Source organism: Anarhichas minor, unplaced genomic scaffold (assembly GCF_050575085.1).
Source record: "Anarhichas minor isolate MPS153535 unplaced genomic scaffold, ASM5057508v1 ptg000002l, whole genome shotgun sequence".
NCBI classification, from domain to species: Eukaryota; Metazoa; Chordata; class Actinopteri; order Perciformes; family Anarhichadidae; genus Anarhichas; species Anarhichas minor.
In genome coordinates, this window is record NW_027466448.1 from 2,299,145 (window position 1) to 2,320,736 (window position 21,592).

General features: G+C 44.5%; 1 protein-coding gene across 1 annotated transcript in view; it reads right to left on the minus strand.

Moving 5' to 3' along the window:
* Positions 1–2,451: 2,451 nt before the first annotated feature.
* The window catches only part of mast4 (microtubule associated serine/threonine kinase family member 4), a 74,480-nt gene continuing 55,339 nt past the window's right edge, over positions 2,452–21,592 (minus strand). The window contains exons 8-29 of the mRNA XM_076080684.1: positions 20,400–20,536; positions 20,242–20,317; positions 19,940–20,149; positions 19,294–19,395; positions 18,330–18,462; positions 17,270–17,331; positions 17,058–17,149; positions 16,612–16,820; positions 16,360–16,498; positions 16,124–16,256; positions 15,871–16,036; positions 13,846–13,947; positions 13,073–13,195; positions 12,405–12,514; positions 11,615–11,736; positions 10,982–11,196; positions 10,626–10,826; positions 9,943–10,169; positions 9,520–9,642; positions 9,004–9,140; positions 8,530–8,714; positions 2,452–8,434 (exon numbers count right to left, since the gene is read on the minus strand). Coding sequence (XP_075936799.1) covers positions 4,779–8,434; positions 8,530–8,714; positions 9,004–9,140; positions 9,520–9,642; positions 9,943–10,169; positions 10,626–10,826; positions 10,982–11,196; positions 11,615–11,736; positions 12,405–12,514; positions 13,073–13,195; positions 13,846–13,947; positions 15,871–16,036; positions 16,124–16,256; positions 16,360–16,498; positions 16,612–16,820; positions 17,058–17,149; positions 17,270–17,331; positions 18,330–18,462; positions 19,294–19,395; positions 19,940–20,149; positions 20,242–20,317; positions 20,400–20,536 — 6,660 coding nt within the window. The 3' untranslated portion in view covers positions 2,452–4,778. The remainder of the gene's footprint in view (positions 8,435–8,529; positions 8,715–9,003; positions 9,141–9,519; positions 9,643–9,942; positions 10,170–10,625; positions 10,827–10,981; positions 11,197–11,614; positions 11,737–12,404; positions 12,515–13,072; positions 13,196–13,845; positions 13,948–15,870; positions 16,037–16,123; positions 16,257–16,359; positions 16,499–16,611; positions 16,821–17,057; positions 17,150–17,269; positions 17,332–18,329; positions 18,463–19,293; positions 19,396–19,939; positions 20,150–20,241; positions 20,318–20,399; positions 20,537–21,592) is intronic.

Consider the following 21,592-nt stretch of genomic DNA (forward strand, 5'->3'; position numbering starts at 1 on the left):
ATCATGAAAATTTGGTGCAATTGTGGTGTTCCTCTAGCTTTTTCTGGGTTTAGAGTTAAAGCTCAACAATTGTGGAAATTGGTATAAATTTGACACAGACATTCATGATATCCAGAGGATGAATCTGTTACTTTGGTGATCTCTTGTTTACTTTATAGTGCTACCAGCATGTCACAACAGTAACTCAATACAGTAGATTTCAAGACTCTGGTGCTCCGATAACGTTTTCTCTGACGCCACCTTGATGTTTGTACCTCGATAATGAAGGACAACTTGTACAGACGTTCATGGTTTTCAGAGGATCATCCCTCGTGACTTTGGAAGTCCCTTAGCTTTTTCTCTTGCACCACCTTGAACTGAATATGTTTGATTTAGAGTTAAATAGATTGACAATCATGGAAATTCTTGGAAATTTGGTACAGACATTCATGGTGCCCAGAGGCTGAATCCTACGGACTTTGGTGACCCCGTGACATTTCATTAGGTGCCACCAGCAGGTTACAGTTTTCACTTATACGCTATATTATTTCAACAATTGTCTGTAAAAGATTTCAGATTGTCATATTTGGCATTTCTCGTTCCCCACGAGGTGAATTATATTAAGTTTGGGGATCTCTTAACTTCTCATCTAGCGCCACCATCAGGTCAAAATTGTAATTTGTCCATCAAACAAATACCCGCAAAGCTAATGACATTCATCAGCCTCAGCTGTACTCTATGTTCAGCGCTCATTAGCAAATATTAGCACGTTAGGTTAAAATGAACCTTAACATTAAACCTTCCGAACATCAGATATACCTTTTGTTTTGCTTCTCTCTACAATGTGTGTGCGCGTGTGTTTACACACACACACACATGCACACACCCTATTGATTACAATGCACACAGTTGGTCACGTCATTAGTATTGATCAGTCTTTGTAAAATGGATTACAAACCAGCAGCCCTCACTCGCTGGAAGCAGACGGACAAAGAAGATACATTTTATTATCCTCTCGATCCATTGTCTCTGCCTGTCGCACCATTTGTTTTATTTAGTATATGAAATGAAATGCTGAGGGGGATGGGGGCAGTTCAACTGGTGGACAAGCTTCCACATGAGACCTTGATCCACAGCAGACTCACACTAATGAAAGGTGACAACGGGATGGTTTTGTGCTGGGAGGATTTTGTTTAACTTCCTTCTATAACATAATAAAATATAACAAGGCATATGGGAAAGTGTCATCTGTATTTTAATGATAGTAAATGAGTCATCACAATGTTCTTTCTTTGCCCCGTAAGAGCTTCTCGCTGCTGCAACACCCTCTCCTCCTGACGGCTAACTCCATTCCCAAACCCTAAGAGGATTTTCTCCCCCCATTCAGTCCTCTATTCAATATGTGTGCTCAGTAATCGCTCTGTGTGGACACTGATCCATCTGTGTCATTAACACTGTAATCCCGTTTGAAATGACAGTTATTGAACATCAAGAGGGACTTATGCATCTGCTCAAACCAAACGTATTGGAGCCATTTTAGATTGAACAGAAATCACCTGTTATGCGTAACAAATAAATATAATATATAAATATATTATTACAGGAATATAAATTCTACCCCATTGATAACATCATGTCAGGATATTTGGAATTTTATTTTGAATACAGATTAATGTCCTATGTATTACTGTTTGGAGGTGACAACTAGTAATCACTATAAACATATATAATCTGTTTATCTTTATCAGATTCATTCTGATCTTGGGAGGATTCTCCGGACACCACATCACATGTATCCTCTGTACGTCTACTGAATGTTGCATTACAGAGCAACAACCTCCGCAGCACACGGATGGAAGGATACTGCCCCCTGCTGGTGTTACACGACACCCCCATGGTTTGGTATAAATAACTGAATAGGAGTGTGTGTATTGGAATATATAAGCTATCTTTAGGATGAATCATGTGCTGTTTGCAGATGATTCATCTATTGGACCTCTGGATCTTCTAGGAGTCTCAGACCTTCTAAGGTTCATGGTGGAACTGAAGCTTGGAGACAATGGAATTGTTTTTGGGGGGGACACTGTATTTTAAGTTCATCATTTCTTAATTTCCTGGGAAGTTTCCTAAAATGAATGTCTATTATAGTAATTATTATAGGCAAAATAGGAATTGATATGACCCGAGTGACCCATAAACACAAGTAAATACATTAATATAAATAAACAAATACGTTTCATTTATTCACTCCATTATTTATTATTAACTGGATTGGATGAAGTGGACCAATTGTACCACCGTCTAAATAGTTTAGTAAGTTAAGTTCTAATTTCGCATATAATTAGTGCAAATTATTTCAGTATTTTCAGGAAACGTTTTAGTAAATTATTATTCATAAATTATAGATCCGTAAGATAAAGTGTTACCTTTGACTTTCAATCTATGAACTCTATCAAAAGAGGACTGAAAAGATTAATTCATAATTCCATTTTATTTTCAGTATTACGCAACATTAGAAGTATAAATATCTGTTTTAATATACAACATCTATGACATCCATAGAGCTTTCCTTGGGCAAAATACAAAACTCAAAACACTTTTATTGCACATATTCTAAAAGACAAACCATCGTAAGCAAGTTCATCTAATACTAGTTCTGCACAGAGGAAGAAAAGAAGAAAAGGAAACTGAAACGACATGCAGAGAAAGAAGACATTGATTACAGCGCAAACAAATGTTCTTATTAAACATCCTGGAGGCCGGGGAGCAAAGTCTCACACTACTAGAAACAACATCTCGGACACACTACACAGATTTGGCAAATCAACAATATACAAAATATACATCCATGATGCTTTGTAAACAAACATTGAATGTGCTTTGAGGATTGAAATGTCAGTCGTCACAGGAGGAAAGAAACACACACGTGTTCAATGTGTTCAAATAAACACGCCAGTGAGTCAAGGGAGGGGAATTCATAAACCAGTTTCAGTTCCCTTTTCTTCTTCTCACCCTCTGAACTGAATATTGTCAAACATTAAGGTGCATTTGTTCTCTCACACTACATTAGCAATACATTAACAATATCTAATGCAAAGTAAACATCGGATTCATTTAACGCTAAAATCTCTGCAATCAATCTCACGTGTTTCAGTTCCCTTCTGGGATACAGTGTGCCTGCCGTTAGGATGAACTGTACACCGCGTCATGTCCGACTCGTCAAAATGAGAGGACATGTAGTGGACAAGGTTGTCTTCACAGCCAGCACAACAGAGAAACTACTGCACGACATACTTAGTGTCCGAGGCGACTCTCTCGTTCTCATTTAGGGTTTGCAATTCATCTACAGTATAGAAACGTGTGTGTGTGTGTGTGTGAGTTGCAGATAGTGAATGCGGATATATGACCGCCTATACGTGTAGTACCAAGTATTTAACATCGAATGCATGTTGTGGACATGAAGTATGCGTATGGAATCTTTACCCAGGTGAAGCTGTAATCCAGCTGCTGCTCATTACGAAGAGTCCTTTGAAACATCGAAACACTCACACACGACTTGAACAACACGAAGACCGAAACCCGACATTTAAATCTGTTGAAACCCCGACGGTGAAGCTCTCTGTCTGTACTTTAATCTAATCTGATCTTCATCACGTGATTGGTCTTAATTTCATTCTGCGCGGACGGAACCGGAGATGACGACCAAAGCCTTCAGAAACCAACTGCATCTCATTAGTCAAACAACAATATTTCATAATTTACACTCATCATCAACGGCAAAGACATTCCTGGGAAATGCTGACAGCCCTCACAGTTTTGTTATTTAATGCTACATTTTAAGAAATAGCCCGTCCACCCCCTCCTGCCTGTTCCTCTCTCTCGTCAAGTTCACTCTGGAACATGTGAACACATGTTGAAAGTCACAAAGAGGAGGATGCCTGTGATGAGACGCACCACGGTAGCTTACTTCAGACCACAGAGATACCGAGCTCTTAATACTGAGCATACAAACAAATGATACCGCAAAATCTATACATATGGTACAAACGACGATCATGTAAGCCCATGAATCCCAGTTTTACAGCGTTTTCATATTTACACCATATTGCATAAAAATCAAAAACAAAATATATGTACAGATGTCAGAGGAATGTGAATAAACACCACACCTTGCTAAGAACAGCAAGTTGTTTTTTTACTTCCCATAATTCTAAGGCCCCTTCGCTAATTTAGGATTTGCAGAACCGTGAGATGGTTCTGTATTTTTAGTTTTAGGTGAAAAGCACAGGGCACAGTGCGTTCCCTCTGTGTACCACTGCACGGAAACCCAACACACAAAGAACCTCACTCAAGAGAGAAACGATCGTGATACAAACTGCTGAATTGCAAAAACTGTGTGTGGTCTGCTACTGCATTAAAAGACTTCAGGCCCTCCGAGTCTAGAAGAGTGCAATTCAACATCACTTATATGGCACGGACTCTACAGTACGTCACGCACCTCGGGGAGGCTCCTCCTCCCTCCGCTGCCCCCGACACACCGATTGCACAGAAACAAAACTTCCAAACAATCAACTTGATGTAAGAAAAGTAAAACACCAGAAATGATCAGCAAATGACTGCCTGCCTGCCTGCCTGCCCACACACACACACACACACACACACACCTCTCTACCAGCATGTAACAGCTTGCCGGTCCTCAAACAAAAACAAAAACAATAAGGCGGCATGATGATGTTTGCACAAACTATTTTCTAACGTTACATCTGGATTCTCTGACGTCGGATGCTATTTTTCACTATTTATTTTTTGTTATTGGAACTTCGCGGCGACTCCTTCTGCTGCTTCCTGCCAGTGTCTCTGTCGTAGGCGGTGGCTCTACAAGCGTCTCTTTTAGTGTTTTTCTGTGCAGGCGCGACCTCTTGAACGGCCTCTTTTCTCTTCCTCTCAGCCTGCTCCCTCCTGCCGGAGGACACCTGTTTGTCGGGGGTGGTTGTCCGGGTATCCGGGCCCTTGTGACTGTCCGGTTTGAGCGTTTCAGCCTTGGGGCCTTCCTTGGACACCTTGACCGCACTCTCCCGGGGCGCACAGCCAGAGACCCGGCCCGGGACGGCTTCGCTGCCCTGCGTTTCTCTTTTCACCGCGGGTTTCGGCAGCACTGGCGGGGGATCGGGCTGGGAAGGAACATCTGAGGGCAGCTGATGAGGCGAAGCAACTTCTTTTGGTTTTGAGCCGTGATGGTTTCTCACGGCCGGGGCTTGTTTTTTGGGTGAGGGGTCTTTAAGTTTGGCATCAAGACCTTGTTTAATAACTGGTGTTGGAGCAACGGAAGTCTTAAGAGTTGACGATGAAGGGGCGGCTTTAGGAGGGACAGATTTTGGCTTCCAGTCGTTTTCGTTCACTGAAGTTGCTACAGAGATTTTGGGGTTCTGGGTTTCTCTTTGCTTCGCATCAGCAAGAGTTGGAGAATGCGTCGGCTGAAGCGATTCCTCCCGCTTGGATGGAGACGAGGCTTCTCTCCGTTTAGGGTCGTGGGTTATTTGAGCGTTTGAAGTCGAGAGCACAGATTCTTTAGGCAGATCTCTCTGTTTTGAACTCGGACTGCCCTTCGCTGCGGGGACGGGAGGAGCTGCACTGTGAGACTTTGTCTCCGTCTTCACGGCGGCGTGCGGTACAGGCTGCGGGTCAGGCCTCCACTTACATCTGGCAACCAAAACATTTTCATTTGCAGTTGCTGAGGATGAACATTTGAGTTTAGCAGCGGTTTCTTCTCTTTTAGAGGCGCAGTATTCTGAATCAGATGATTTGTTTTGTGCTTCTTCAGCTGGATAGATTGTTGATAGCTGCTCTGAATCCTTCACATTGACTATGTTCTTTGTCTTTGGTGATGTGGGCTCCTCTGTTTTCTGCAGCAGTTTGCTGCTACTCTCTATTGCACCAACAGTGTTATCTTTTCTATTCAAGTTCAGTGTGATATTATTTAATGAGGAGACCATGTTTACTCTCGAAACTTCTCTCTTTTGCTCCAATTTTGTGACTGCAGCACGCGCGTTGACCTCCTTCTTTGAGCCCGAGCTGCCTGTATCACCTGTATCACCTGTATCACCTGTATCACCTGTATCAGCGACCGCTTTCACAGCAGATCCGTTACATTGTTCCTCACTAACAGACCTGTCCGAACAGTCCTGACCGTACGATTTCAAACTGCAGGTTTCATCTTCTTTCACAGAACCAGACGTTGTGATAGAAACCTGCGGTTCCGTATTTGAAGAGCAGATGTTCGACTGCTGCTGCGTTGAATGCACGCTCTCTGGAACACGCACAGATGAAGAGTTGTTCTGTACAGTCGCCTCAGAGCTCACGTTTGAGGTCTGTGCAGGAGTCGTTTCTTTCTCACAGCTCTGACGCCGACCTCGCTCCAAACCACAGTTTATACTCCGCTTCAGCGACACGGCCAGCGGTTCACTGGCAGCTGCAGCCGGAGTCAAAGTTTTTATGCTTACCTCCGGCTTTGCTGAAGTCAAAGAGCCCACTGTGTTGGAGCTGTCGGTGTTCTGTGATGTGGCGCGTGGTGCGACTTCCTCCTGCTCCGCTTCATCCTCCTGATCTTCATTGCTGACTTCCCGTATGGAGGGTGTTTTTCCACAGGAGGAGAAGTGGGAGCTGTGTCGAGGGCCTCTGTGTTCATGAGCCAGTGATGAACTGGACTTCATACCCGTCCGGCTCTCTTGTTTAACACTAAAGCTCGATGCCTCCACTTTGCTGGTTTGAGCCTTTAATGATTCACTGTGTCTGTCCTGTGTTTTCTCACCGCTTGTGCTTATTTTCATCTCCGTGGCTGCGTTATTTGACTGATCTTTGGAGGCAACGATGCTATTTAGGGAAGAAACCGCTTCGGGGCTTGTGGAACAAGTCAGGGGGCTCTTCAGCTTGTCTGTACTTTTCACTTGGGGGATGGTTATTTGTCTCTCAGTAGGGGTCTGGAGCCAAATTGGAGGACTCAAAGAAACACTGTCGCTTGTGTTCTCCGCCATCTTGGATAAACAGGTTTCTGTTTTAGAAACTCTGGGCCCTGAGAGCAGACCAATATCCAGAGTGCCCTCCAGGGGTTTGAGAGAGGAGATGTGGCGTCCTTCAAGTTTATATTCAGACGACGTCTTCCGAAGCGGAGACTCTGCGGAGGAGATGAGCTGGAGTTTTTCCACGGCGCTCTCTCCTCTGCCAGAGAAAAGCTTTGGAGAAAGACCCTCAGGGCTGGAGTGAACACTTCCCAGCCCCGCCTTCATGTGCTCATGAGACATGGCCGTGTCCAGCTGGAGGCTCTTAGACCTGGTGGAGGCAAAGTGCAGGTTGTCGTGGATGCCGGGGGACAACCGACACATGCAGTCCTCTCGTTCTTCAAAGGACAGCCTCTTCCTGGTGAACTCGATGGTGGGAGCTTTGAAGTCCAGTCTGTCCGGCTTCATGTTATCTTTGCCCTGTCTGGAGTGCTGCCACTCGGGGTGAGTGGAGCAGAGAGTTGATCTGAGTCCTCTGTCACTTTCACAGCAGCCGCCAGATGTTTCGCCGATGCCCTCAGAGACACGTGTGGTGAGTTTCTTATACAGCACATCTTTCAGGGTTGTGCTTGCAGCTTTGGCCTCCAGGAGGCCAGAGTCTGGGCTGCTATGGGCTTTGATTTGGCTCCGGACCAGAAAACTCTCATCCCTGTCATCGCCACACAACGGGGACGATGAGTCAGCTTCACGCAGGGCGTCTTGCTTCTGTAGCGACTCCCTCCTCTCTGACCAGTCCTGCCTCTTTGCAACCATCTTGGACTTCAGCTTCTCCCTGTCGAGCTCCTCAACAGACTCCTGGCGGCCCATCTTGCGACTCACGGGCCTCTTCAAGCAGCCCTGCTCAACAGGTCGAACACGGTTGACTGCCAGCGGCTCGCAGGCTGTTTCTTCCACACTGTGCAAGACGGTGTAATCCCGCTCCCCAGGCCTCAGATCCTCATCCTGCACCTCCTCTTGGGTCACCTCCAGGCTGTGCTTCCTGGGACACAGGTGCTTCTTATCTCCTGTGTAAGAGGGGGACAGCTTCTCCTCAGACTGGACACGTTTTAGGAGGGGCGAGCGGGGAGGCTCAGCACTTTTGGGGCGCACGATATGACGTACAATCGTGGGTGGGGAATGTATCTTGGCTGGGAAGGCTTGGCTTGTCTTGGAAACGGGATGCCCACTGAGAAGGGGAGAGGGAGAGCGCTGAGGAGACGTTGGCTGGGGGGTGGGCGAGGGTGTGCGAGCCAAAGGAGAAAGGGGAATGCTGCCGGCAGACTTGCGGCGCCCCTGTCGGAGCCTTTGACACGGCAGTTTGGGGCCGAGGCCATGGAGGGTGCTGGGACGAATGTGACCCGAGCCTGCGGGGGAGTTTGGAGCACTGGAGCTGGGGGAGCTACTCTGGGACGAGTTGCCACCTGGAAAGGGCAGAAAAGAAAAAAAAAAAGACATCAGTCATTTAACATACATGAAGTGAAAATAAACGGTACGATTTCTTAGACGAAATCTCCACCTGACTGGGTGAACTCTGGTGTGGGGCGGAACGTGGCAGTAGGGGAACGAGGGGAGAGACTGTGGGTGGGGGAGCCGGGGAGACTCTCACCAGATGACAGAGAGTGGTTGAGGGAGGAGAAACTGCGGCTCGTGTGCAGGAGAGGAGACGGCTGCATGGCGAAACGTCTGAACAGCGAGCGGCGCCTGGAACAAAGCAACGTGGGACAAAGACAAATATTTCGTTTTTTTCTCTCCAACGTATTATTTGCTTTATTGTTTTGGGCAGTTTGAAAAAATGTACATACAAATAATAAAACAAAAACATGCAAAACACACACAAAAAAAAATATGCATTATGATTCAATATAGATATACTGACTGAACTGCTCACTTTATTAACAATTTCCAGAGACAATGTGTTCATCCAATTCGTATAATTAGGACATTTACATCTAAACTGATTCAAATGTACGTTTCAGTGGATGATTCGTACCTTTCTGGTGTCTTCTCCTTCTTGGGCTTTTTGGCACACCTCACCATCTTGCTCCGGTAGCTGTTCCTTCTGGCCGGACCAGTTTTTATCGAAGTGTTTTCGAACGGGGTTGTGGAGATGACCACTTTGCTGCCACTCTGAAAAGACAAAAGGACAAGACCTTTAGAATGTTTAGGGGTTAGATCAGTGTTGACGTTGTGTTTGGTGTACTCTCAGATTTTAACATTAATGCTGTTACTGTAAGTAGAGGATGTTTACGGAAGAAAATAATAATTGGATTATAGTAGTATAGTACAGTAATAAACTCAATCCAGCTACAGTGAAAACATTACAGCAGTAATATGAAATGGAAACCTCCACAAGAATTGAATAAGCTGTTATTTTTTATTATTATTTGTAATTGGTCCTACAGCTAATTTAACATTTATGAAATTAGAAAACAACATTTTTTACTTCAAAATCATTCAAAAAAATATGTGATATCTGCAGTTTAAAGAAAGATATATTGTCAGTTACCTTGAGCAGGAGCTCCACCACTTCAGTGTGGACAAGACCGTGGACTGGTTCTCCGTTCACATGAGTAATGAGGTCTCCAGCTTTGAGTCCTGCTTTATGTGCAGGTCCACCGTCTTCTACATTCTGATTGACAGACACATAAGAGACATTTGATATCATCATCTATTTTCCTTTTTCAGGACGTTTAACGGAAGTTCAGCTTTTGAATTCATGCTAACATCACATGTTTACCATCATAGAATCCTGCAGTTCGTCTGCTTTGCTTTCACACCACAAACAAACTGAACCAGACCACAATCCCTCCGGAAGCGACCCGAAGGCTTTTACACCGGTCCAAATGAACCGAACTAAATGTTGTTCAAACATGTCGAGTGTGAAAGCAGCCCCACAGTCTCCTGCAGGCTGATATAGCCCTTCCCTTACCCAGACCATATGGTAGACAGTGTAGACGTCACCGTCGCAAGCGTACACCCGGATCGCCCTCAGCGTGAAGCCGAACTTCTTCCCCGAGCTGTGGATGACGATGGGCTGCCGCGGGTTGGCGTTACAGAGGGAGGAGTCTCGGCTGGGAGAGGAGTCTCTCGAGGACGGGTCTGAGGAGAGGGAGTACGGAGACAGGGGGCTGGCCAGCGGAGACACCCCGAACATATCTGGAAAGAAATGAGAGCTGATCACCACCTGAGCAGATTCTGTCATTTAATCAATCAGACGTTGGCCCCTCGAGTCAGCAGTCAGGTGTTTCTATAAAGCTCATGAGCCCGGCTCATTCTGCTCCTGCTGTGGGTGAAACTAATGCGATTTTCACTCTCCCGGCAGTGAAGACCTCTTGCTCCTGCCCTGCCTGCTTACTCTCCTTATTAGCGGCTTGTGCTCGGCTACTTGCCCGCAGCCACTCTGTTTAAATTGAACTCACAGCAGGTGTCACGCTGGGCCAATTTCACACAGATCTATACAGTAGGGCTTTCATCTCTTTCACGTTATTTGTACAAAAAGTGTGCTGCTCTTATTGCAATTCTTGGCACGCTGTTGCTCTGATATACTTCTAAAAACTGGTTGAGATCATATTTTTGTGTCAGCATGTTGCACATCTGCGTTCTTCGTCTTACCGCCAGGGATCATGAGGGAGAGGGCACCGGTTGAGACGGACTTTGGGACTTTAGCCACAGCTCCGGTCTTCTCTGCAGCGCTCTCGGGCCGCAGAGAGTTGGTGTGAGCGCCCTGGTCTGCGGAGGTATGACTGGTGCTGTCGGGGCTCTCCACCTCTTCACCTCTGGGTGTCAACTGGTCCAGATGTTCTGAGAAACTTCCTGATTATTAGAAAAGATGAGCATGGAGTGAGACACACACACAACTACGCGGAGCAAATGCTGACAAACAACTTATTGACTTTACAAAAAAGATGATCAAGCACATTTATTATAAAGTTGTACACAATGAAACTCGAGATGTGGTAATTTCCCACCAGAGAGCGTGGCTCCACTGTGCGTGCTGCCTGGAGTTGTAGCGTCAGGCTCGTCCTGCAGGAGCTCCCCAGTGGAGAAGGAGGTCTTGCTGGGGTCACCGAGGCCGGAGGTCTCGTCTCCTTCACTGTCTGCCGAGATGGCAAACTTTGGCAACAAGTTGGGGCGCTGGCCCGGATTCATTCCGTCCGTGTCCGTCGAGTGGGACAGCGAGGGCCTGGTGGAAGAAGAGAAAGAAATTCTCATGAGATGAACAGATCCTCACTTCTCAGAGGGATTATTGGAGTAGACCTCAACCGATATAGATTTGTTTTTAGGTATTTAAAACACGTTTTGCTGCTGTACATCACTTAGCCTCTGTGTCGGTACTCCTGTCTGTGTTTCCAAACTCCATCTACTGCAGATAACACACCGACTACGGATGAGTACATCTTTAACCACCGAATTTGTAGCACAATGCAAATGTTTTCCAGTAATCAGTGGCCACATATATACACAAAATATAGTTCTGTTACTATGTCTGTAAGCAGAAAGATCTTCTCATCTTGTGTTTCATATGATTCAAGCCCTGAAGTGCATATTGGATCTCGGCTACATACTGCATAGTGTTTATGTTACAGAGGTTTAATGCATACATTTCAGCAAAGTCTGGCGTCCAGCTGAGGGAGTCAACAGTCAGTGGGCTCTCGCTCTTCTTCCCCTCACTCTCTCCCTTCTCCTCCAGGTGCCCACGGGACAAATCCAGGCTGCTGTAAACCTGACAACCACAGAGAAGCAACGGTTGACTTTAGTACACGCAGGCTGTAAAGGCAAAAATGATGACACACCGTCATGCTCAGAATAAGCTACAAAGATTGATTAATAAATGTAGAGTATTCTGTACAGACAATAAGGAATGCTAAATAAATCAGTGTTTTACAGTGAAACACTGTGCTGTTAATGTGAGTTAATGCAGACTTCATCGTGTCTTACGAGCATGGAGCTTTAGGTGTAGCAGCGAAAAGATTCAGTGCTGCTCAACACTTCCTCTGAGACGCCCCGCTGCTCTTTGAGACAATGTAATGCTTTGTTTTGATGTGCGAGGGGAGCATGCTGCAATGCAGCACAACAATCGCTCCCAGCTTGTATGACTGTATTGTGTGTATTGTGTTCCACATTAACAAAAAACAGAAGAAGCAGAAAATATATGCAAAGCCGACATCTACGTTTTAATACTGCCGGGGTAAAGGGACAGCGGGGTGTGCTTTCTAGACACACATTTCCATATGAAATACCACTCGGCTCATGCTTTGCTTCCCGTGAGAAGAGGAGCAGGACGGATGAGGGCAGCAACTCATTTACATTGCTAACATCTTCAGGCGGTAACGATGAGGTATTTTTGTGTTAGTGTGAGAAATTCGAGGGGGAGGAGATTAAAGGACGCACCTTGGAGAATCTGTGAGAACAAGAGGAGAACTGCCGCAGCTCCACATTGAAGTCTTCATCGTTTGTGTCCTCTTCCTCTGTCTCCAGGTGATGGTACCTCTCAGAGCGAGCTGGGGATGATGGGAGATTCACCCAGTTATTAAAAGTTTATTATAAGTGCCACAAGGTGATTTAAGTAGATGAAAATGGATCCTAATCAGTTTTCACTCCTTTTATTCATTCACAGCCATGTATTGTTTTTTGAATATGTGGGTTTGTCGTGTGATTTGTACGAAACATGTGTCTGTGATTGGATGTTTTTTTGCCGAAATGCTCTTTGGGAGTCGTAGTTAACGTTTACTTTAATCTTTATAATCAAAGAACCAGATATTTTCTAACCCAGTTATTGTTTTGCGCTGCTGATTCATGTGTAATGGAGATCCAAGATGTAGAAATGCTCCATGTTACATTGTGTAAGAGAAAAAAAAATGAACGGGACTTTTACTTTCAGAACAAAGTCGCCCAAAATATCGAATAGAAAACATCCAAACAAGAAAATTATGAGGCGAGATCCTAAGTTATCAGGAGCGAATCTTTTCTATGATTTATAAGCAAATCTATGGACACACAAAATAATACATTGTGAACCTTTTTTTGAGTAACACTGATGCTTTGGTTAGATAACTCACTGTCGAAGTAGCTGGTGTCGTCTTCAGACTCCAGCTGAGGAATGAACTCGGCCTTCTGCCTCAGCAGGCTGTTCCAGTCCAGGTTGTGGAAGAACTGATGCTGCTTCACTTCGGCAGCTCCTCCTGCGGATGGAATAAATGCAAATTTAAAAAACCAGTGTTAATACATTTCCTAAGAACAAATGTGAAAATTATTTGTGTAGAAAACGCTGACAACGAAATGGCTCAGTGAGACCCAGGAGGCGAAGAAACGCTTACGCTATGTTTTCCTTTTTTCCCCTGGTGGCTGCAGGCCAAACCGATATAACCATAAATTATGCAGGACAATTTCCTGCCTGTGACCTTTCGTGGAATAGCAGGGGACTTTGTGAATGGCAGCCTGGCGATGGGGAGCTCTAGATGAACGAGGAGGTCCAGATGTCCCTGGACTGAACTGGCTACGTGCAGCCCTCTGATAATAAAGGCCTCGTCCCAGGTCACGGACACTTTTACGGCCCATGGATCTACACGCTCTTACTGCTTGATCATGCATGGACCTAGATTCATGGACTAGCAAAGGAAATAATTGCAATTGATCAAAGGGAAGAGGTGAAGAGGTCACAGGATAAACTGCCCTGCTGTTGGATGACCTCAATTTCTTCCCCCGGTGACTTGGAATTATGAGCGCTGCTGAGGTGGCACTCAGGGTCACGTGATGATTTATGTTGGCCTGCTGAGCCTGTCCGGTCCTGACCGAGTTACTGGCTTTTTTTGTTGCTCTTTGCTGTCTGTACCTGTGCCCATCCTTTCCAGAGGGTTCTGTCGGAGGAGCAAGGCGATGAGCTCCTGAGAATCAGGAGGCGGGGCATCTTCTCCCTCAGGCCAGTTGATCTCGTCTGGAAACAAACAATGCAAACGATAAGTATTTCAGACATGATGTTAAAAAATTAAACATCCAGAATACTATATTAGTAACTTGTGCAGAAGGTAACTTTGGGACACCTACAGGTAATTTCTCGCTACCTGTAGAGCCGACTGTGTGTTGTTTAGCATTATCGCTGCTACTAGCCGCCATTTCTCACGAGAATTAAATTTGTCACGTTAAGAAGCTCGAGCCGACAGACGTCAATGTGAGAATGTGAAAGTGCCACGCGTAAATGTACTTCCAAACAATCATTTTACAAGTTTGCAGCATATTTTATAAATGCTGAAAGTGTCTAAATACTGTCAGATATCATGAGACTGCAGCAATGAGTTCTCTACCTCCATGCTTCATGTGCATGCTTTATTGTTTGTCAACGGGAGACCTGTTCATAACAACAATAAGATTAGCATTACAAGAATGAAGGAATGTGAGATTTAGTATTTTTTTTTATTAATTTGATTTAATGCTGTTACCTAATTGTGACCCACTAAGGCCGACATTTACCAGGTGCTCTTTTTAAAATGGCTTCACCAGCAAATTCAGACAAAACAGAGTTCGTTCTGAGGTGTAAGCATTATGTTGAATGAGACAATTTAAATGTGCTCTAGCTTTGAGTGAAAAGCCTCGTGGATAAGCACTGAAAAGGGGGAGCAAAGCCCGTCTGAGCCGTGCTGATTGTCTGCTCTGTGCACCATTTGTCCCCATTTTAATCAAATTTGGGAGGGGAGCTATGAATATGTATGTGTGGCCTGAGGCCACGGTGGCATGCATTCAGTGTGTTCAGGCCCCTTTAATTAACAGTCGCTCTCGGAGGCTTGGTGCGATTTGATTGAGAGCATAGCAAATCGGTCATGGCATGCCATTTATTTCCCCGCCACAGATAGAGGCTGTTCTCCAACAACTCATCCGAGCCACAACGCTGACAAGATAAAAGCCGTTTTTTTAAATTTATTTTTTAAGAGTACGATTTTTCCCTGTGCGGCTGTCACCACGAGACTACAGGGAGAGGACAAAGTGACATCATCAGAATTATTAAAACTTCACTTGTGGTCTAAAGTCAAGCTGAATCCGCCTCCCGCCATCTGCTTTCCTACGGGACCTCGGGGGAAATCTCTGTCTCCAATAAATTGAGAAATATGCACACAGAATAATTCCATGTGGTCACTATGTAAATGTTTAATTCATATCTGAATGAGATTTGGGAATTCCTCCTCATTGTGCTCAACAGAAGCTAAAAGCCAGATGCTGTGAAACCTGCGAAAAATGTGTCTCGTCAAATTATATATTTGATAAACTGACCTCAGTTTATTTTCACCTTTAAATACAAACATCAGAGGCAGTTCATGTTTCCTCTTGATTAATTGATGCCTCAGTGAAATGTCATGCTGTGCATTGTAATTCAAATACGACATGTTTTGGGTGGGTGTAAATATTGTCAGGACACTATTTAAACATTCATCCTTTAACACAACACTGTGGTACGGGTTTCATCTGACACATTTGACTTAATGCAAAGTTAACGTGGTTATTTTAATTTTCTCTTAATTCAACGTTTTTTGCTATTGTCTAATTTATTTTGTTTATCATTAAGTATTAATCAAACCTCCATTATTTAGTTTTTATAGTTTTATTTTCTGATTTTATTAATATTTTCTTCATCTGTCTGCCGGTGTTTAAAGATTGTATTGTTGTTTTTTTTATGATATACTTCCGTGTTGTTAAAACTTAGAAATTCCCCCAAAAATGTGTGGTTTATTATCCTAAATTAAGGATTAGAATGAAAGAAATATTCTGGACTGAGGATCCAACACCAGTAAGGTGTGAGCAGTAGTCTTTATTAGGCAAAAAGAAGCCTGTTTTTAACGATCTGAGAAGAAATGGATGCAACACTGACCACTGATGACCTGTCCGAACAGCTCCTCTGGTGTGTCTCCAAAGAAAGGCACACAGCCCACGAGGAACTCGTAGAGGATGATGCCCATCGCCCACCAGTCCACCGGCTTCCCGTAGCCTTGTCTCAGGATCACCTCTGGTGCAATGTACTCTGGGGTTCCACACACCTAACAATCAAAATATAATAAATAACCAGAACACGATGTGGCTCGGGGAACATGTTTGGTCCAAACTGTCGGTTGAATGAGACGCACCTGCTTATCAGAGAACTCCCTGGCATCTTTCTCTATGTGTCCCTCGTACAGGTTGGTGGTCATGTTCATCAGCCCAACTTTGGACAACCCGAAATCTGTCAGCTTGATGTGTCCCATTAACGTTACCAGCAAACTGTGAGGAAGAGGACAAGAGGAGGAGAACGGAAACATTACAATGAATTGGGATAATGAAAAACAATAGTCAGTTGGCTGCTATGACATTCGGGAGGTCTCACTTGTCTGGTTTGAGGTCCCGGTGGACGATGCCATAGTTGTGGAGATACTCCAGAGCCAGCACCGTCTCTGCGAAGTACATCCTGGCCATGTCCACGGGCAGGGGACCCATGTTCTTCAAAAGGGTGGCACAGTCTCCACCTGTGAACATCAATGGAGTGATGTGATTGAGAACAACACACAGGAGACATTGTTCAAAGGGCTTTCAGCTGCAGCACTGTGCACTAAAAAAACAAAAGAAACTAGCGGCTGACCTTCAACATACTCCATGACCATGCACAGGTGCCGCCGTGTCTCAAACGAGCAGTACATAGACACCACAAAAGGGTTCTCGGCAAAGGTAAGGATGTCTCTCTCCACAAAGGCCTGCTGTATCTGATTCCTCAAAATCAGGTTCTGCTTGTTGATCTTTTTCATGGCGAACCGCTGCTTCGTTTCCTTGTGGCGGACCAGATAAACAGCTCTGTGCAATAAAAACGGTTTAACAGTCAGCTGGAGGACATGAACCGATCCATTTAATCATCAAATCAGTTTTAATGTCTATTGTTATTAACGTCTGGAGGAAACAGAAGGAAAATGCGGAGGGAGATAACCGAAAACAGGAAAAGAAAAGGTCAGTTCGACCTGAAATAGTTGGGGCTGTAACAAACCATCTATCATCGGAGATTAGACACTCAGATATAGATTAAGATGTCCTTACCCATAGGCACCATTGCTGATGAGTTTTGTCATCTCAAAGTCCAATTCACAAGGTTTACGCCGACACCGCAGGGCTGTGCTGAGGCTCTGAGACTGAGGGCGAGAGGAGAGACAAACGCTAGAGCAAATCAAAAAGATAACATCTGTACTTCGACCTGCGGTAAAGATGGATGGAGTAGATCAATGCAGGAAAAACAATCCCCGAGTGCTCACAGAGTCGTCCGTTTCTGGTGTTTCTGCAATCCCGCTGTCACAGCTGGTCAGCTGAGCGATTTCTACAGAAAAAAAATAAAGAGAAAACAAGCAGTTTATGTATTAAAAAAAAGGTTGTTAGTGTATCAAAAATCTATAACTTCATGTGAGGCCGACGAAGACATTCTGAAGAGCAGTTTTTGAAACAAAGGTAACATAAATGCGGAGAAATCAGGACCCGTTAACGAAACGAACAGCAGCCTTTAGTAACCCATTAGGCTCGAGGTGCTGACTCCGAGATAATCTGAATTGAGAATAAATGGGGCGGAAATCAGTAGTGGCAACACAAACACATGTCTAACACCCATTTTGAAAATCACCACTCCAGAACAAGTGCTCATTATAAACCACCTTGCATCTTTTACATGTTGTTGTCTGTGTGTGTGTGTGTTTGTGTGCAGCCATGCCAAAGTCCATGTGTGTGTTTCCACAGCGGGGGTGTTCGTCTCGTCCTTAGAGAGCCCGTAAACACATTTCCACCGCTATTTAACATCTGTCCTTCGTTGTCAGGTTTGCTGCGGGCACACGAGGCTCCGGGCAAAGCGAAACGCGGGAGACACTCGGGGGAAATAAAGGGAGAGATTGGCTGATGAGCCAGCCTGTGTGGATCTGTATAAGGTCTGTGGGGAGGCCATTCCTTTCTAATTAGTCATAATGGATGTTGTTTGTAAGTGAATCTGGAGAGACAGAGGGTCATTAGAAAGACGGTCTGTTCAGTACAGGACATTAGTCAAGAGTATCTTTGCCTTTTAGTTCTTTCATTCCTTTACAGCCAGCTACCCTGTACTCTTATACACCACATCACCAACAACGGCAATACTCAGCAGTCCTGTGGAGTTATAGGAGATAAGATCCTTTCTTCTTCACAAGCCTTTTTTATTCTAACGTTTTTTGTTTTGTCTTTCTGTTGTTATCTTTGATCAAACTCCTTATTTCAGTGTCTTGTTGACGGGTGCCAGCGGCTCTAACCACAGGTGTTTGTATTGTGTCATCACTGATGATGACCATCATCTGGCCCTACCTTCAAGAGGATCCCTGGTGAGTCCCAGCTGGCTGATGATGTAACGAGGGATGTCCGTTTTGATGCCCTGGCCCTCTTTAGCGTGTCCTTCAGCGGCCTCCAAAAGGTGGTAAAATTCTTCTGGGTCAAACTCCTGGAGACACACACAGCAGCACGCTTCAGTACATGAACAAAAAAACGACACATCTGAAGTTTTTGTACCAGGATCAGGTTTGTTTTGTGGTGTTCACGTGTTTGTAGAAGTCTCAGTGTGAAGTTTGAAGGTTTGATGAATGGTGATAATGTTGTCAACTACAGGATGTCTAAGGGATTAAGTGGCAGCTCTGCTGAAGGTAGAGAGATACACGTTTAGGCCCTGATCCGACAGAGCGTTTCAGCAGCCTGGGGCGGATTCCTGTAATTCTTTTAAAAAGAGAGTTAAGCGTTTTGCATGCTGCCTTTGCACTGCTGAGCACCTGGAGTTGGAACATTTTTGAGCGGAAAAGCGCCCCAACGTCATTTTGTTTTGCATGTTTTTCCTCATTGCTGTGATTTTTGTTAGATATGATTTTTCCAACTGTAGTTACCACGATCTGAACAGAAAAGAGCGGGAGGCAAATTAGTGCAGTATTTGAATTTTCATTCATTTAAACTGTACCAATACTTAAGGTAGAGCACACTTCATGGTTTGTTTAGCACTCATAGCTGCCTCGCATCAAGAAGAAGCAACACACTATAAAAAACGCTCTGTCTGATCAACCGTGGAGCTCATTTCACATGATTCCACCTGCAAAACACTCCTTTTCACATTACATAATCAATTTAACTCATTTAACCTGGATGTCTGCAGCTACATTAGCATGTTTCACTTTGGATAAGTTGGAAAGACAGTTACACTGCTCTAGAATCCTGTTGAGTCACAGAATGAAGAAGATAAAACAACAGAAATACAAAGGTAAACATACGGTGTATTTTAGAAACATACCAGACATTCCAGCAGTCGAGCGGGTCGGGCTATGATGATGAGGATCTTCTTCACCAGCTCTCTGATGACGTTTACATCCTCGCTTTCCGATCTCTCTGTGGACTAAAGAGCAAGATACAAGATTTCAGTTTTTCACACACTATCGTGGACTGGGAAAATGCAGCACGGTTCTCCTTTATATCAGTGTGTGCCTCACAGTATCATCATCAAGCTTGAGCTCTAAACATCTAATTTTCCCAAAAATAAATAGCCAGTGATCTTTGAAAGACCCAGAAGGTCCGCTGTATTTCTTAAAGGAACTTTTCCCACACCAAGTTCTTGTTAACTTTCACAGAGGAGCAATAGAGAGCATCCTGACTGAAGACATTACAAACTGGGTTGGGATGTGCACGGCCCAGACCATAAGTGCTCTGCAGCGGGTGATTAAAACCGCCCAGAGCGTCACTGGTACCCATCTACTGAGCGTCGGTTATATTGGTGACAAGAGGCGCCCGCGCAGAGCCCAAAGGATATTAAAAGGCAATACCCACTCCAGCCACAGCCTGTTCACCCCGCTGCCATCTGGCAAGAGATACAGAAGTATCAGCTGCCTTCAGAGCTTCTTTCCTCAGGCTGGGCAACCCCTGATTCCTGAAGACGCGCTCACCTCTTGAACAAGCCTCTCCAGCTTGTCGGTGAGCTCGCAGAAGTAGCTGGAGGTGATGAGTCCTAGCCGGCTCTTCTCCAGACAGTCGCGGGCCAGTTCAATTATCTGGTGGTGGGCAAAGCCGAGCACGCCATCTGCCAACGGGAGGACGCTCTCTGGAGAGTTGCTGCGGATGATGTCCTGAATCCTCTCCTCCATCTGAGCCGTGGCCTGCAGGAAGAAGGGGAAGGTGTCAGTTTGTGAACGCTTAAGATAATTAACAGCCAGACGTCGGCTGTAGCGAACATACTGTGAGCTCTTACCCTGGGAAACCGCTCCTTGTAGACGTGATTCATCATGATAATCTCATGGTCGTAACACGATGGAGATCTTCCAGGGCTGAAAGAGAAATTTGACAATCAGTACATGACGGTAAACGTTACCACGCGAGGATGACGTTCACCCGCAGAGGTAAATGTACCTGAGGCTGCGTGAGCGGGGTCGCATGGCCGTCGCTCTGCGGCATTCGTCCCCGGAGATGCTCTCAGTGCAGAAGTGCCTGGAGAGGAAGTGCAGTTCGTCCGGCGTAGGCTGGAAGGGCAGCTGGTGCAGCTTCTCCTGTGATGAACAGGATGACTGGAAATGAAACACATATACATTCAACATGAAAAGAAAAAAAGAAAAAGGTTTTTTTTGTGTAGATAAAAAAAAATACCATAATAACAAAAAAATCATGTGTTTTGGCAATTTTCCCCTCAAATAACTGCAATATTTTAAGGAATAGTACATTTCAGTTTTTGTATATATTAAACTAACAATATAAAAATGCGTTAGAGAGCTTTAGAGGTGCTGCTGGTAGGCCAGGCTATCCGTTTCCCCCTGTTTCCAGTCTTTATGCTAAGCTAAGTTAGCCTGAAACTTTATATTATACCCGACACATGAGAAGGGTAACAATCTTCTCATCTAACACTTAGCAAGAAACCAAATGTTTCATAGCAACACACGGGACAGATTACCCTGAAATACAACAAAATAACAATCAATTTTACAATACTTTATTAAAATACAAGGAGTATTGCATTTTCAGTGTTTTAAACACATCATAGTGTTGTACTCAATAACTCAAACAAGGAGCCGGACCCTTGCCTCATACCAAAAGCTGTTTCTAGTCTGACTTGAGTCATGACTGATGTTTTACCAGAGAAACAAGGACGCGCTTCCTTCGATAGATGGCGTGAATAGCAGGAAATGTACTAGCTGACTAAACAACACACTAAACAAAACCACTTCTAGTCCCCTGAGTCTTTGTAATTCCTGTGAATTGTGCGTTCGTATGCACAAGCTGTCTGCTTCCTATAAAGACGGATATATTTGAACACAACTATGTCAGAGTGAAAGAAAGAGCGTTGAAGACGGAGGCACTAGACACAATAAGAGGGATAAATGTGTGCCTCGTTTACTCCAGAAACAGTCTTTCACCTCTCATACGATGTTTCATGACGAGTAAACAGCCGCAGGGACGAATACTAAACTGAACATTAACTCACAATCATGTTTCAGCATGATGAATGTGGGTTTAATTAGTGCCGAGCGATTCAGTGTTTTTATATCAAAATAACAATTGAAAGTGCTTTTTTCAAATGGCAAAAGCTGTTTTAATTATAACTTTAATAA